This window comes from Lactuca serriola, chromosome 6, assembly GCF_051521515.1.
Source record: "Lactuca serriola cultivar US96UC23 chromosome 6, Lser_US96UC23_V15, whole genome shotgun sequence".
Classification (NCBI taxonomy): domain Eukaryota; kingdom Viridiplantae; phylum Streptophyta; class Magnoliopsida; order Asterales; family Asteraceae; genus Lactuca; species Lactuca serriola.
This window is the reverse complement of record NC_136413.1, coordinates 144,360,736-144,374,100: the sequence shown is the minus strand read 5'-3', so window position 1 is coordinate 144,374,100 and position 13,365 is coordinate 144,360,736. Positions and strand designations below refer to the sequence as shown.

Below are 13,365 nucleotides of genomic sequence, written 5' to 3'. Positions count from 1 at the left end.
ATCTTTCAGAATCCCAAATAATGGCCTTCAAATTATCGATCTTCGCATTCCCGTCTTCAGCCATAACTCTAATACCAATTGTTAGGTTTAGAAGAAAACGATAAATGAAAACAAATCTGAGAAATATGAGATATCATAAACAAAATCAAAGCACATAGAACATAGGAATTTGAGTGGTTCATACTATCTTGCGATAGACTACGTCTACTGCCGAACTAGAGAGAGAGAGAGATTTTATTCCACACATACTTTTCTGCTACAATGTTACAGATACGACTATTCTTAAATATATAAACGAGAAAATTTGACCTAAACCTAAAAGGTCAAGCCTAACTGAAAAAAACACAAAAAAAGCCCAAAAGAATTTTAGTATTTTAAAATTCCAGATCTAATAGGAGCTTGGATAATCATAGTATCTAAGGAAAAACACACTAGAAACTTCAGTTACATCGGTTCTAGTGAATTAATGTTTGCAACATTCGACATGATGAACTTGAAATTGAAAGAGGCGAAATGATTGATTATTTGAGGAGCAGAACTAATAGCGAGTCTAGAATAAAAATTTATGTAGTTGCCAGTCATGTTCAACCAGACTAATAAAAGTATAATTTTGAAAAACAGATTGCACCGGTCGGTTCGATCGATTGAAACGCGAACCATTATTGTTACCGGTTTTTTATCTAAAAAATCGCTTGTTAGCAATTAGTGGCAACCAACAGGTTTACCAAAAAACCAGGTTCAACCGGACCGTTTGGACCTTAAAAAAAAGATATTTATAAATATATGTATTATATTTTTTAAAAACAACTAACTTATTAGCCTAGTCACCACTAGCCATTAAGCACAAAGTTATTTTAAATTTTCTCACATCGTTTTATTTATAAGACATCGTCTCTCACCTATTTCATATAGTTAGTCGATGTGACACTAACTATAAGTGGTACACATGTCGTCTAAAATCAAAGAAATATTTAAACATTCAACTTCTTATTTTTCCTCTTTTTTGTTCAACATAAGATAGGTCTTTTATTTTTTTTAAGGTAAATTCTAATTTTTTTTGGATATATAACTTATAGTAAATACTGGAAAAATAAGTGTTTAAAGGAACCACCTTGTCATATAGTAGCCTCGCCACTAAGTAGAACCACTCTGATACCATAGAGAAACAAAGTATTCAAGGAGAAAGTTGATGAGAAATGAATTTGGAAATAGATTTGTATTGAATATGTTGATTTATACTCATACACAGACTATATACAGTCACAAATAACCAACCTAACTAACAAAAACTAATATCTTCCCTTACAATTGGACAAATGGGAATGAACATATCTAACTAAGAATACATATCTAAACTGATACATAGAGTTTGTGTCGTTTTCTTTTGAATTTTAAGTGTTTATTATATGGATACACGTTGAAATATGCATATGATAAAGTATCAATCTTAACTTTGATAGTACAAAAGAATTATTATCTTGCTCTTTTGTGTTACTAATTCAGGGTTCTATTTTGGATTATGAAGATTGTTGAGGGACTAAGTTCTAAAAGTAGCATAAATGAAACAAAAGAAATAAAGACGGAGGGTCCTCATGTTGATCACAAGGGAGCATATTATAATGTTGCTGGAAATAAATAAAAGATAAAAAGAAATAACAGTAATTGATTCAATTCTTGTCAATGTTTCAAGATTGAGAAAAAAGACGAACATAAGAACACTTGAAGATCTTATATATTCCCAAATTGCGATAATTCTAAAATATTGTTTTGCTATGTCTTTAATAATTAGATTCATATTTGTTTGTATATTATATTGATAGTAATTTTTTTTGAATGACAAATCTATTCTACAAATTTCAGTCATTGAATATAAAAAGTTAAATAATCCTTTGAAGATGAAATAAATTTTTTCATAAATATTTGAGATGTTCTTGATATATCTAGTCAACTTTTAATTATTGAATTATTATATGGTATCATAGCCAAAACGAAGATCGGATATAAGAAATCTAGGTACCAACAATTCAATATAAGAAATCTAGGTATCAACAAAATATTTATCGAGTCAGCTTTATAATTAGAATTTGTCTAATTTATTGACAAATCAGGAGTTTATAATACATTAGTTTCTTTGTAACAAGTCAAACCAGGAGTTTTGCAAGTTACCATCCACTTGAAATCTTGAATAATCCTTCTACTCAAACATTTTGTTGATAATGGATATATGTATGGAAAACAATCCATCATATTAAGGTATCTTTCATCACATAATTTTTTTCCTAATCACAAATTAACATTCTATATATCCTCAAATTACAAAAGTAGATTTTTAGGAACATTCTGTCTTGTTCAAGATTGTTTCATCTTACAGTCACTCTGTTTAACAAAGATTCCATAGCCATATGTTGAAGATATCAGATCCACAAGCAACGGTAGTTGTAGTGTCACGAACGAAGCAATAGGCAAACATGTTAAGGTAGCTATAGGAATCATGATCCATGCTTTTTCCTGCCCAAACATAAGATACAAGGTTGCGCTAAAGGCTACCATCATTGAGGTTACTGACAAGAATAACATTGTAAGGCCTAATATTAGTCTCTTTGGTAACCTGTAGAGAAAATCCTCCTCTCGATAACGTGTTGTCAGAATAGATAGGAACAACAACAAGGAAGTGGTTGACGAGAACAAAGATATTGCATCCGAGATTGCAAATACAATGAAGCTAGGTTTTGTTTCATAAATTGCTTTCCCAGTGACATCATCGTTTCCACCAGGTACGGTAATCGCTGCTGCAAAAACTATGGTAATGATGAGTGCAGCTACAATTGTATACGAATCTGCTGTCTTCTTCATCCATTCTTCTCCTTCATTCCTCAACTGCTTGTGTTCTCTTCTGAAAACCATAATTGGTGTTTCTTGCGATATGTTTTTTTGATACTTGTACTTCGGTTTCACAAAATTCCCCACTTCCTATAATTTTATCAATATAAAAGAAAGTAACTTAAAGCTAAAAACTTTTGATATAAAGAAAAACATAATCACCTCAAACCACTGTAACTCCCTTTGCATTTGTAGCGCTGCACCGGAAACTCGATTAAGTTTGTGTGTTGGTGCCAATTGTCCAGCCAGGTGTAATGTACTATTTTTAACTTTGTCACAACCTTGTTGATAACGATATTGGTCATAAGACATATGACATAACAAAAAATTATATAACTTCTCACAACGCTCTTTTATTGCAACTTGAAAAAGAGTACAACCATTAATGATGACCAAAGTTGACCCTGGAAAGTATTGGATGATTTGTTCTATTACTTCAGGAGTATCATTATGTGCTGCAATACTTAGTGAATCTTGATAATGTTCACAAATATCACTCAACGTGTCTATTTTAGCAACTTCTTTGCAAATAGACTTCAGTACCAAAAGAGCTTCTTGATGTTTTACTTTTTCCTCTTGGAGATGCTTAATGTGTGGCACTACAGTTAATTTGAGAGAGGAAACCATTCAATCTTCAATGTAAAAGAATCAAGTTAGAATAATGTGTAAAATTTCTCTTTTTATTTAAATCCTATTTTTCATTCAAAGGATAACATTCAAGCATATATATAAAGTTGAAACAAGTTACTATTATACATTTTAAGAAAGACCATTCAATGACCCGTGATCGATTAATAATAAGGAAGTATGTATGTGAAGTGTAATAGAAAGTATGATCCATAACATAACATATTTTGTTTCAACATTTGCAGTTATGATGAATGTAACATTTGGCCTTGAAAGTTAGGATATCTAAAATATACAAGAGCCTACAATATCTGATTGGAACCAAAGCCATTAAAGGTATCCCCAAACTTTCTCTTTGTGAAACTTAAAAGTGTGGACAACATGAACAAATAACCATAGTCTCAGATCCTAAATTTCAAAGTATTTGTACAATTCAAAACTTATAAATCCTACATATATGGATGTTATGGGGTCAATAAAAATTGAAAGCAAAGGACCAAAATATATTTTCATGGTGATATCTCAAGATACCTACGTACATTTGAGCCAATATATATTGTTCAAGTTTCTTGATCTTAATTCAATTCATTTTTTTCTTGCTTCCATTGTTACAAATAATTGATATCATAGCTCCAAGAGGAAGGATCGACTGAACATTCTTGAAGAATCTTAGGTTGCGTTTTCTTGTGGATCGATTGAGGAGGGTGAAGGGTTTATTAGGTGATAATGCAATATTGTTTTTTCATAAGGTTTCTCAATCTAGAGAGATCAAGAACATCAAGTATTGGATGTGCAATTGTTCTGGGCATTTTCGACTTACAATAAGGTATAAGAGACAACCACAAATTCAGTTTGTTTTTTGATTTGTGTCCTCTTATTTTTGGGTGTTGGAACGAAAATGGGATCTCTCCACTATCAAAATTTCATGTCAAGGTGAAGTCTAAAATCCTTCACACCAAGTATCGATCAAAATGTTGAAATAAGTGAGTTCTTGGGTTGACGAAGAGTAGGATGACTACGTTCTAAACATATATAGAGTTTTACCCGCAACTGTGGGTTTCCTATGACAAAAACACCCAAGCATCTATGCCGCGTCAAACATGGCTGTGGATATTTCTCTCGAGCCATGGGTTCGACAATGGTAACCAGAAAATGCTAAAATTAAAGAGTTATAAATAACACGTACAAGTCATGACATTTGACATGGATACATTATACAAATTCCTTCTTCACTTCAGAATGTGACATGGATATAGATACAGATGCCTTATGATTGGTTTCTAATGATTTTATTTTGATTGGAGGTAATGGAATATGGCGATCGACATTTAGGGTCATGTCTAGTTCTTCTAGATTGGTCATATTAGGATGAGTTCCATTAATTGTGCTACATGTTCTTCCATTGTTATTTAGCCTAAGTTCCATTGAGAACGATAAAATAAAGTTAAACAGATTTCATACTCCAAAGAACTTCTTTCTTAGCAGCTTAAAAGTTAAGTAATTGGCAGGTAGATCTAATCATATTCTAGGGTTCATTGAGAGTCTGGGTGCCTACAGTTAGAGGAGCTTCTAGTTGATTTGGTGTAGTCAGGCAGCAGTTGAGGGGTGATAGGCAACCTAAGGTGGCAGGGAGAGCAAATTGTAGTCCTACCATGATATATAGTGGGAAAGGCTGCCATGGGACATCATCTTGTTGTCGGTCCAAAGGTTTGGAACTGGTTTTTTTCATCGATTCCCCATACGATTGTTGTTGGAGCGGGAGTTTGATAGACAGTTGTTTCCATTTGGAAGACGGGTTTGGTTGGAGTTGGAGGAGGGGGGCGTGTCTAGAACTGTGGGGGGAAAACTGATCCGAGTAGTCGGGCATTGTTCTTCTAGGGGAAACATGGAGCGAGCTTGTAAAAAGATTGGTAACAGAAGACATTGGCAGATAATTGTGGCGATGATCTCAAAGTTGGATGACAATCCTTTGATCAAGTAGCTTACGAGGATCTTTTCATCAATAGGTACGAGTGCATCAATATTAACTAAGAGGTCGGATATAAGTTTCATCTTAATCGCACTGGCGTCCTTATTGTCACGAAAACAGATAGGGTGGTGGCGCCTTTATTGAGGGACAACCCCAAGATCTCAGTTTCATAAAATAAAAATAAGTAAAGACAATAAAATAACTCCTTAATTAGATCTGTGAAAGTTAATGAAAAACTCATTGTTGTAGATACACGAGAGTTACAATGATATATATATATATATATATATATATATATATATATATATATATATATGTAAATAAATTACGTGAACACCTCTCTAACTAATAAATAACTTATATGAACACCCCTCTAACTAATGGACAAAAACAGAATGGTACAAGAACTATATTTGTCTAATATCCCCCTTCAAGTGAATCGGTGGCGGTCCAAGGCGAAGCATGTGACGAAACTGTTCAAACTGTTGTCGTGGAAGGCTCTTAGTAAAAATGTCTGCTACCTGAAGCTTGGTAGGAACAAACATGGTAACGAGTTTCCCAGATACAATGAGCTCACGAACAAAATGGTAGTTAAGATCGATATGTTTGGTGCGCTTATGAGACACCGAGTTTTGTGTGAGAAATAGGGCACTCTGATTATCACACAAGATGGTCGGACGACCAGTGGGAAGAAAGTGAAGCTCACACAACAAGTGAGTAATCCATATGAGTTCAGCAGCAGTGTTAGCCATGGCTTGATATTCAGATTCACAGCTGGAGCGAGAGACCGTAGGCTGCTTTTTGGTGCTCCAGGATACAAGATTACCCCCCAGGAAGATCGAGTACCCGTAGGTGGACCGACGCGTATCCAAACAACGAGCCCAATCCGCATCAGAATAACCAACAAGGTTCGTAGATGTAGGTCTCAAAAAAGTAAGACCATAGGAGAGGGTGCCATTAACATATCGGATAAGCCGCTTGACCGCCTGATAGTGATTAATAGTAGGAGCTTGAAGAAACTGGCTAACTTGATTCACGACATAAGAAATATCAGGATGGGTGATGGTCAAATATTGCAAAGCCCCAACAAGAGAACGATAATGGGTTGGATCTTGATAAGGTGTACCAGATGCAACAAAAGAGACACTCGGGGATAGTGGGGTCGCCACGGGCTTCGACTCAAGTAGGCCAGCACGGGAAACAATAGCATGAGCACACTTGGACTGACTAAGAAACAACCCGGACGAAAGAGGCTTGGCTTCCAAACCGAGAAAGTAGTTGAGGTGACCAAGGTCCTTGATCTTGAATTCGGTGTGAAGCTTGGAGGTAAAAGAGCGAATAACAGCCGCGTCGGAGTCTGTTAGGATAAGGTCATCCACATAAACGGGTAAGTATAAGAGACAAGCACCACGTTGAAACACAAACAAAGAGGGATCTACACGACTGCAAATGAACCCATTTTCCACAAGAAAGGAGCTCAAGTGATGAAACCAGGCCCTAGGAGCTTGTTTGAGGCCATAAATAGCCTTGTTAAGCTTGCAAACATGATTAGGGAAACGAGGATCCTCGAACCCGGGTGGTTGCCGCATATACACCGTATCGGACAAGTGGCCATGAAGAAAGGCATTGTTGACATCAAGTTGGTGGAGCTGCCAGTTATTAATAATAGCAATAGTCAAGACAACCCTGACTGTTGCCACCTTCACCACCGGGCTAAAAGTATGAGAAAAGTCGAGACCGAGAATTTGACTAAAACCTTGAGCAACAAGGCGTGCTTTATGTCGATCAATAGAGCCATCGGCTAAGTACTTGGTCCGAAAGAGCCAACGACACCCCACTACATTCGTGTTTGCAGGACGGGGAACCAAAGACCAAGTGTGATTTTGTGAAAGTGCATCCATTTCGGAGTGCATGATGTCAACCCATTTGGAATCCCTGAGAGCCTCAATATGCATTGTCGGGTCAACAGAGGCAAACAGAGCAGCATAAAGCCCACCATCAGATGTATGAGAAAGGTCCGCCCAATGCCTTGGTTTAAAAATCCCAGATTTTGCTCGAGTGGTCATGGGGTGCCCGATAGGAGCAATAGGAGCTGGTGCCGATGGAGCAGAGGACGAGGGTGCAACAACGTCGACATCGGGTATCGACGGATCCGAATCCGAACCTGATGCAGGTTCAGTGTCGGAGTCGTGATCAGAGTCTGAGGCAGCAGAAGAGGAGTCTGATACAGGCACTGTAGAAGCAGGATTGGGTTGGGGGGGCTCGACTGGTGATGACGACATGGGAGGATCATCGCATACAGTACAGGGAGTTAGAGGCGAGGCCATTGGAGTAGGATTTGAGACAACAGCGGGCACGGACACACCCGAAAAATCATCCAAAAAGGAGTGAAGTGGTAAATTAACGATTGCGGTGTGCGTGGCAGTGGTGTCAAAAGGAAAACACAACTCATCAAACCGAGCATGGCGTGTGATGTAGATGCGCGAGGATCTAGGATCAAGACATAAGTAACCTTTGTATTGGGAGTGATATCCAAGAAAAACGCAGGGAATGCTCCGTAGAGACAATTTATGAGGCGAATAATCCCGCAAATAAGGGTAGACCCGGCACCCGAATGGGCGAAAATTATCATAAGATGGCACCCGGACAAACAACATCTCAAAAGGCGAACGATAGCCAAGAACTTTCGAAGGCAAGCGATTAATAATATACACCGCGGTGCTAAAGGCATGAACCCAATAAGAGGCGGGTATGTGACCATGAAACATCATGGCAAGGCCCGTTTCAATTATATGGCGATGCTTGCGTTCGGCTCGTCCATTTTGTTGCGGGGTGTACGGACACGAAATCTGATGAAAAATGTCACGCGAGTTTAATAAGCCCTTCACACGATAGTTTAAAAATTCCGTACCCCTGTCACTTTGAAAAACTTTAAGCTTGGTGGAAAATTGATTTTCCACAAAAGTGAGAAATGAGACGAAAACATCATAAAATTATGATTTGGCCTTGAGTGGATACAACCATGTAAAACGCGAATAATCGTGCACAAAAGAGACATAGTAACGATATGAATTAACTGACGAAACGGGTGACGCCCCCCATAAATCACAATGCACCAAATCCAATATATGTAAAACACGTTTATTATTATTAGAAAATGGCAAGCGACGAGACTTAGCAAGTTCACAAGGAGAGAAAATATTTGGTTTTGGCAACACACTTGAAACAGATAAAAGTCCAAGTTTATTTAACATAGAAATAGTGTCAAAAGACACATGTCCTAATATGGAGTGCCAAAGTTCAAAAGAGGCACACGACTTGGATCCGGCAAAAAACGCATAAGCTTTGGGAGAAGTGGCTAGAACATAAAGCCAACGATCACATTTTTCTTGTGCTAGGACCTGCTTCGTTGTTCAATCCTGAATAAAAAACGATGAAGCAAAGAAAAGAACATCCACAGGATTATCACGTGTTAGTTTACTAATGGATAATAAATTTTTGGTGAGGCGGGGAACCAACAAAACATCCCGCAAGTGAATACCATTAGCAATTTTGGAAGAACCAATAGAAGAGATTCTGAGTGTATTACTATTTCCAAATTGCATCGAAGAGTCACCACCATACGACTCGAAATTAGACACCGATCCGGTGGAAGACACCATGTGATCGGAGGCGCCGGAATCAACTAACCAATCTGGGCCGGAAGGAGTAACTTGGCACTTGGCTAAAAAAGCTTTGGCGAGATCAACATCACGCATGGGTGAAGGGGACGCAAAAGAGTGAAGTTGAGGGCACTGGTTCGCGTAGTGGCCATTTTGGTGACAAAGTTGACAATGAGGCGGCCGGCGTCCACGACCGCGACCACCACGAAACGAGCGACCACCCCGACCCCGACCACCATTCGAACCCGAGGAGGGAGTGGCGCCGACAGAAAAAGCAACCGAGGGAGTGGTGTCGTAGTTAATAGATTTGAGAAAAATTTCATGACCCTCGACCCTAGCCAACAAGTCGCGAAACCCAAAAACAGTCCCGGAAGCACGGATGGCGGTGGAAAAATTCTCAAACGAGGCACTGAGACCGCAAAGAAACCAATGGGTTTTGTCAGTTTCCTCCACCCCTTGACCAATGGCGGCAAGTTGATCACAAACGGACTTGAATTTTCGGCCAAATTCAGAAACTATGGAGGAACCCTTGGTAAGATGACGTAGTTGATCATGGAGATTTTGGGCGCGCTCTAAGGAGGAGTTGCCCTAGGCGGCTTCAAGGGCTACCAAAATGTCACGAGCTGTTGAGAGGCCCACAATCTTAGAAAAAGCTTCTTCTATGAGAGAAGCTTGAAGAAGAATAACAACCCTTTGATCGGTGGAGACCCACTCTGCCAATGCCGGATTCAAGGTCGACTTGTTATCAACCAAAATGGAGGGCGGTGGGGACGAAACGGAGCCGTGAACATGACCAAGAAGTTGCTGGTATTGTAAAAGAGGGATCATTTGATTCTTCCATAGAAGGTAATTGGATGAAGAAAGGTGAATGGTGATGAGATGCAAGATGGTGTTCATAGAGAGAGAGGAAGCATCGGAGTTAGACATGATGAGGAAGCTAAAGGGTGAGGAAAGTTGATGGGTGGGAGAGGAAGAAGAAGAGAGGGGCGGTTTTAGAGGGAGGGAAAAAGAAGGTTGGGATTTACAAGGCTTGATACCATGTGAAAGTTAATGAAAAACTCTCTGTTGTAGATACACAAGAGTTACAATGATATATATAGGTAAATAAATTACATGAACACCCCTCTAACTAATAAATAACTTACATGAACACCCCTCTAACTAATGGACAAAAACAGAATGATACAAGAACTATATTTGTCTAATAAGATCAAACCATATTTGTGAACGACACTCTATCTATCCAACGAAAATTTAAGTGGCAATAAAAGGAAATTTTGCTTACCTTTTAGTAGGGCAGCTTTCCATATTTTCACATAAATCCTCTCGATGACTACATAAGAAATCAGATTTCATTGTATGAATATGAGGGAATATAAATATATAAAACTTAATTCAAATTAAAAAAAAATCATGCTATAGAATTTAATGGTGGAATCCAATATTAAATCTTAATCTTATCCAATCTGAATATGATCAATAGTTCAAGTTTTGATGCTAATTCTAAGAATGTAATCAAAAGGTTGTGAGGCTAGCCTCAAAAAGCCAAATTAGCATATCAAGTGGTGTTTGGAATCGCCTTTTGAATCTAAAATTGTTTTTGGGCAAGTGCTTATTGAATTGTAAAAGACGATTTAAAAAAGATGTTTGGATTAGTTTTATGGTGGTAAAAATGAATAAGTTCAATTTTTTTTTTAAGTTATTTTGGTTCAAAAATTAAAAAGTGTTTTTATAAAATCAAGTTTTACATGCTTTTCAAATTATAAAAAAAAAAAAAAAAAAACCTTTTAATGGAAATAAAAAGTCATTATAAAAAGCGTTTTTGAGATTATCAAACATTGTTGTTTCCACCGAAAACCCCTCTTGCTAAACTTGAATCACATTCATTAATTTATATTGATCAATATATAAAGCTGATTAATCACGTTCACATATAAATGTGTTATGTGTCAAACTCATCTCATGGGGCCCTATAAAACGTGGAATAAGACATACTGTTCTTGAAAAGAGACCATATAAAAAAAAAAGATGTTATTTACTAAAGCATGCATCGTATGATTGAATAAATTAGACTTTGAAATTACAAACCATAGAAGCAGGTCTCCATGCTCTTGCTCAGAAACTTGGCCTTATAAGTCTCTTGGTTCTCAACATCCTGGATCTTATTTGTATCATGCATTAGGTTTTTCTCGATCGGCACATCTACAAAAAAAAATGATGATTACCAATTCGTTTAAAAATAACCATTTCAATGATGAGTTCATGACCTATATGGATGATAATTAAGTTATCGCTATCCACAAAATTGGTTTGTTAATTATATCATGTATATATTTTAGATCATGATCCATTTCAAAGGATAATACGCATTAACATATCACCAATTAATCCTTCCTAAATTATAATCGATGTGGCACATCTACAACAAAAAAATGAATATATATCAAGCAAGAAACATACAAGCGTAAACCAATCTTTGGTAGAAGTTATATCGAGTTCCACTGTGATACAAGTCCCACATGCTCGAAATAGACCAGAGTGGTACCCAATGTGCGTTGTCCTTGATGCACTTTGATCTAGCCATGTCAGGGTAATCCTTGATCAACTCATTTGAAGCCTCTATAATTACAAAAGATGCATATGTCAATATACTTAATTTCTACAAAAGATGCATATATATATATGTCGATGGTTTAATACGTAATAATTAAGGGTTAATTAGATAAGTCACCCAAAAACCCTGATTCAATTGCAGTACTGAGAAGCCGAGCACCGTTTATCCCCTCAAAGGGACTGTGATATCCATCTTGTTGGGAGAGAAGAATATGGTTTTTGCACGCATCAAGCAAGTATAAGAAAGTTCTTCTATGAGAATTTAAACTTGCTGTATGGATAGGTAAGGAGGAATTCCCGTCCAAACTAAATAACAAATATGGATTTTTCTTCACCAACATCTTTGCAGCCATGGTGTTGTCGATAGCTGCAGCATGGTGAAGTGGGTTTCCGCTATAAATAGTCACCAGAGTTGGAAGTGACTCAGGGTTTATCTCCTTCAACAGATTCTCAAGAAACTGCATGCTTTCCGCCTTCTCTATTGCAATGTGTAGTGCTCTACTCCCCAAATTATCGAGTTTAGCAGTCAATGCATCCTTGTCCTGGTTGAAAATTTCATGCGCTTTTTCCCAGTCGTTCCTTGTAATAGCCCTATATAATGGGAGATACTCCGCCTCATCTATATTTGCATAACAAAATTACAACACTTCATGGAAAAATTAGCAACAATATATACATATATCATATATATACCTTTTTTGATGGTGTGGCTGCAGCTCGCAGTGGTGGTGGTCGGAGCAGGCGGAGTACTGTAAGTAGTCTTTAGCTTCTCCCATACGTCGTTGGCTGTGTAGAGGCCAACAACAGTATGCATGACATTTTCACTAAGTGAACCAAAAATCCATCCTTTCACAAGAGTGTCCGATCTTTTCCATTCCCGATATTTGGCCTCCATAGTATTATCGCATTGCTTGTTAGAAGTGGCATGCTCCTTGGGGTTTTTTAGTGTGCCATTGATGAAACTAAGCATATCATGACTCTCTACAAGGCACATCATCTGTTCTTGCCACAGGCTATAATTGGTTTTGCTTAACAGCTTGATAGAAACAAAGCTCGCTGCGTTCACGTGAGAAGGGTATGGGTATTGGTAATTTGTCTCGGATGCATTACCTGAAAGTCAGTAGATGAACGGAATTCAGAAAACCTAACTGAAAAAATTAAAGATTTATATAGGTATATATGTACATACCTCCCCTTGCCCTAATAAATTCTGCCACTTGAGTCTCAAAGCTTGTTGGAGATGTGTTTGAGGAAGCCATTAGAGTTGAAACTAGTAGTTGTTAATTATGAGTCTCCTCTGAAGATACATACTTCAGCCAGCACATCATCTTTAAATATTAGTGCACAAGTAGAAAGTAGAATCAAAATGATGAGTGCTCAGTGAAGTGTAAAGTGTTTAATTGGGTCTCCCTGTTCCAAACTTTCAAATGACATGTTAATAACATGTGAACTAAATAAATACTAAAAAATACATGAAAAGTATATACTAAAAATTAGAAAATATATCCGTATCTAAATCCAAAAAATCGGATTTGCCAAGGGACTTGCCTACTCCATGTTTTCCACTTTTTTGTTTATTTATTTTGTACTATTATTTTTCTATTTTTTTTGAAA

At 37.3% G+C, this 13,365-nt stretch overlaps 1 protein-coding gene across 2 annotated transcripts; it reads right to left on the bottom strand.

Annotated features, from left to right (window-relative positions):
- Positions 1-2,227: 2,227 nt before the first annotated feature.
- On the bottom strand, positions 2,228-13,075 carry LOC145057007 (uncharacterized). Of its 2 annotated transcripts, XM_079004757.1 has the most exons (9): positions 12,941-13,075; positions 12,445-12,861; positions 11,870-12,370; positions 11,599-11,757; positions 11,227-11,340; positions 10,424-10,471; positions 3,043-3,479; positions 2,609-2,970; positions 2,344-2,508 (listed from the first exon to the last, which is right to left on the bottom strand). In XM_079004757.1, exons 1-9 carry the CDS (start codon positions 13,008-13,010, stop codon positions 2,490-2,492), a joined length of 2,127 nt encoding a protein of 708 aa, XP_078860883.1. In that variant the 5' UTR covers positions 13,011-13,075; the 3' UTR covers positions 2,344-2,489. The 2 variants fall into 2 exon arrangements, with proteins under 2 accessions (XP_078860882.1, XP_078860883.1); XM_079004756.1 differs by having other exon boundaries at positions 2,228-2,970.
- Between the last annotated feature and the right edge of the window lie 290 nt (positions 13,076-13,365).

Coding starts and splice junctions, on each gene's coding strand:
- LOC145057007 (XM_079004756.1), bottom strand. CDS start 13,010: ATGGCTTCCTCAAACACATCTCCAACAAGCTTTGAGACTCAAGTGGCA. Junction 12,371..12,444: donor CAGCCACACCATCAAAAAAG/GTATATATATGA, acceptor ATGCAAATATAG/ATGAGGCGGAGTATCTCCCA. Junction 11,758..11,869: donor AATTGAATCAGGGTTTTTGG/GTGACTTATCTA, acceptor TTGTAATTATAG/AGGCTTCAAATGAGTTGATC.